Genomic DNA, 3627 nt, shown 5'->3' with positions numbered 1-3627 from the left:
TACATGTAAATATTTGTTCATTTTAGCGCATTTTGAAAACTTTATACAAAATAACTATACACAAGGCATCTACTGATACTATATTGTATGTCAGCATTCAAGATTTACATCAAAGAATCAAAGTTTAACAAGTAGATCTCTATTTTACTAAATGATTAGACAGAAACTGGGGGACTTTTGAAATCGGGCAATCAAAGGCGATCTACATAAATTATACATCGGACACATATTATACTTGTGTTATATATCCATCAACTAATTTTAGTTTAAGTGATTGGATAGACGGCTATTTAAGTTTTAAAAAAAAACTATCAAAATAATCTTCTCAAGCGCAAATTTTCAGCCAAAAGGAAACTTTGATGAAAGTAAAATTTCTTCTTTTTATTTCTCATTTCTTTCTTTTCCAACTACAACGCGTATTGGAACTCGAAAAGTTATACGTGGTCCTGTTTTCTGATATTAAGAACAAGAATTGTATACAAAGTTGAATAGATCTTAAAAAAACTGTCAAAAAATTCCTAGAAAGAATGTGAAAGAATTCCTATGTCATTTTTGCTATGCACAATGAATGAATAAATGAGAACTAATTCTATGTCATGAGTATGATGTTCCCTGATCGAACGAATATGAGTCCTTTACAAAATGGAGACGAATAGGTGATTAGATAGAACATGGCACTTGCGTTTCCCTACTAAAGCTTGATGCCCTTGAATAAAACTTGAGACGACAAGCACTCCTCGGGGACAAGTTAGCTTCTTCTAATGCATGTGATTGCAGTTGCGGAGGGTAATCTCTCAAGCATCCGATTCGAGGTCCAGCTCCAGTACTCCATTTACAAGACAATTGTTTCCCTAATTGAAATGACTTCATTCCCTTGTGTGAATTTATCCTCTTCAGTATAGATTCTTGTGGAATTGTATCTCCTTTACTTTCTTGTTCAAAAGCAATTGAATCTTCTGCTGATTCATATCCATCTGTTGGCGAAATGGATTCAACAGCTACACTTTCATTCGTCAATCTCTCTAGTAAATCATCGTTGCTAGGAATTCGTAGATTAGCTAGTTTGTCATTGAAGCTATGAGATGAAGCAGCAAAAGTTGCTTGTTCTTTCAACTCATTTGTATCTGAAGTCGTTACGTCTTCTAAATCGTTCTCTCCTGTCTCCAGACCATCTTTTTGACCTATGTCATCATCCGAAGCATTACCTCTAAGGTAAACACCACTCTTCTTCCCAATAAAATCTTCTTCGTCGATAGAATCAAGCTGCATCATTTCATACTAATCATCATTGGAATCTACAATGTTAGAGAAAATCATGGATCAACAGTAAAGTGTAATTATGTACCTTAACATCGCTTAAGTCCACATCGTTCTCCCTAAGAAACGAAATGAAGTCTTGAAAGTTTTCTGGAGTAGGTCGATAATGTCCACTGTGAGGCCAGACAGCCTGCTTGAAAACAGCCAAAACAAGAAAAGAGTTAGCATCCAAAGGATGTTCATCGATAAGCTGCTGATTCGAAATTGAAGAAAAAACATTTCTAGTGATTCAAGATTACCACTATACCTTCAAAACTCCTTGTTCCACAACTATCCTGCCAGCAGCTAAAGTCGCGCCCCCAGCCAAGAAACTGGAATGCTGAAATGTTCCTTTCTTTTTCTTCCCAACATATAAGGTTTTCGATGTGCTGAGGACAAATATCCATTTAGCTCCTTTTGGTTCACCAGTGGTGTCAAGGAGCTTCCCAGTCTCTTTGTAGAAGAGATTCCCGTCGTCCACTATGACCTCATAAGCCTTTCTTTCCATCTATTTTCAAAGAAAAGAAACAAATCATGGTAAGTAATTGTTAAAAATATCAAATATGCAAGAAATTATTTATGGAAAGCCGGTAGAACGACTTAAGACATACAGGACCAAGGTACTTGATGCATTGTTGCTGAAGTTTCCATCGCGGACATTTGTCAACAAGATTAACTTCTTTTCCTTCTCCAATATCCAACCAGTAGAAGAATGGCTCTTTATTTTGAGAATGCAACCATTGAACATAATAGAAATGCAAGTTGTGTCCATAACGATGTCGTGGATCGATCTGTTACACATAAAACCACATCCATGTTAGTGCCAGATAATACATAATTGATCAAAAAGATAAAATCAAGAAACCATAAACTATTTACTTACAGCTTCAAGCCAATGTTGTAAAGCAAGTTTTCGAGCTTTGCTATTCTTAGATAAGCCTTTGCCTACCTACATAAATAAACAAAAAAGTTGGTCAAATTTAAAAAATTTAAGAACAACTTTAATAATGTTCCATTGATGTGATCTAAATTTACCTTGGCAGCTCTAGTTCTCGCTCTTGACCAGCGCGAAATTGCTGTTTCGTGCTTCTCAAGATCAAAAAATGAAATAGAACTATGTTTGAGTTCTGCAAAATCTAATAGTTTCCACCTGTAACAAATCGAAAAGGGTGTCAGAAAAATGCAAAAATCTTTAAAAATAAAATCTTTTCTAAGGAGATTAAAAAACACATACCAACTCTGCTCAATGAGTACAGCACAATCTGCTAATTTTCGTCTTGTTCGAAAGCTCTTGTATACTTTCTGCAACTTTACAGCTGCCTCATGTTTCGGGCTGCTGCTACTATCCAACAAAGGCGATTTCGTACTTTGTTGATTCATCATGTTATCTGAAGATGGATAGGCAACTACATTTTCCTTTGTCCTTGAGATGACAGATTTTTCTATGAGCATATTTCCTGAACCATCTGATTGCATTACTATAGGTTCAGAATCTTGGATTTTGAAACTAATAGATCGTAATGGCGTCTTGTGCTCATTATCACCAAAGTTGATAGACTTCACAATAACAGATTCAAGACTGTTTTCCAAATCAGTATGAGAAGCAAGTGGACACGAAAACGATATCCCCATACGACGTTCAAGATCGATCTTAAAATCCTGCCAAAAGTAGGAGAGCTACATTGGATACCAAATTTAGCAAAACACAAATCAAGAAATGAAGTTAAAACAAATTTGGAGTGGTCAAATAAAGATATTGGTCCCAAGAAAAAAGGCAGAGACTGTTTCTTTATCCAGAAAAGGATATAAGTAACAAACAAAACTTAAATAGCAGTATGACCCATTGGTAAATCACAAAAAAGAATCAAAATGATACAAAAATTTGTCCATTAAAATATGTTCCAAGACACCCCATTTGACAGATGAACCAAAATTTGATAGGATAAGTTTACCTGAAGCAAGAAAATGGAGATGCAATAGAGAGTATTGAAAGAGGTCTTTGTTGTTGATGTTAATTATAGGAGAAAGAGAGTATAACAGGGCAGGGAAGGGCAGGGCTGTTTTCTTCACACTTATTGCGTATGTGCTGATTTATATTTATTTATATAGCTTGTAATGTAATAGTTGGATGAGTGGGGTAAGCACGTGGAATAGACTTTTGGGGACGACCACGCTATAAATTTGGAATTATTTTAACTACTTTTACTCTTTCAAAGTAAACTCCTTTTTCTTAACTACTTTTCCCTTTCATTTTAAACACTAGTTGCCTACAATGATCACCTCTTTGGTTCGTATAGTTAAACAAATTAAATTTAGGTTTAACACATAATC

The 3627-nt window shown here is 35.1% G+C and overlaps 1 protein-coding gene across 1 annotated transcript; it reads right to left on the bottom strand.

Annotated features, from left to right (window-relative positions):
• Nucleotides 1–393: 393 nt before the first annotated feature.
• LOC102589713 (IQ domain-containing protein IQM2-like) lies at nt 394–3350 on the bottom strand. Its single transcript, XM_006340006.2, has 8 exons — nt 3249–3350; nt 2531–2955; nt 2332–2446; nt 2180–2245; nt 1908–2087; nt 1565–1804; nt 1346–1447; nt 394–1263 (listed from the first exon to the last, which is right to left on the bottom strand). The coding sequence occupies exons 2-8, from the start codon at nt 2926–2928 to the stop codon at nt 661–663; spliced, it is 1704 nt and encodes a 567-aa protein (XP_006340068.1). The 5' UTR covers nt 2929–2955; nt 3249–3350; the 3' UTR covers nt 394–660.
• Nucleotides 3351–3627: the final 277 nt, after the last annotated feature.

This window comes from Solanum tuberosum, unplaced genomic scaffold, assembly GCF_000226075.1.
Source record: "Solanum tuberosum cultivar DM 1-3 516 R44 unplaced genomic scaffold, SolTub_3.0 scf00015, whole genome shotgun sequence".
Classification (NCBI taxonomy): Eukaryota; Viridiplantae; Streptophyta; class Magnoliopsida; order Solanales; family Solanaceae; genus Solanum; species Solanum tuberosum.
The sequence above is the reverse complement of the archived record's forward strand: the minus strand, read 5'-3'. Positions and strand labels throughout refer to the sequence as shown.

Bases quoted from the DNA above. Each gene is read 5' to 3' on its own strand.
- LOC102589713 (XM_006340006.2), bottom strand. From the start codon at position 2,928: ATGGGGATATCGTTTTCGTGTCCACTTGCTTCTCATACTGATTTGGAA. The intron at 2,088-2,179 runs GTAAGTAAATAG...TATGTGTAACAG, and splicing joins TACAACATTGGCTTGAAGCT to ATCGATCCACGACATCGTTA. The intron at 1,805-1,907 runs GTATGTCTTAAG...CTTTGAAAATAG, and splicing joins GCATCAAGTACCTTGGTCCT to ATGGAAAGAAAGGCTTATGA.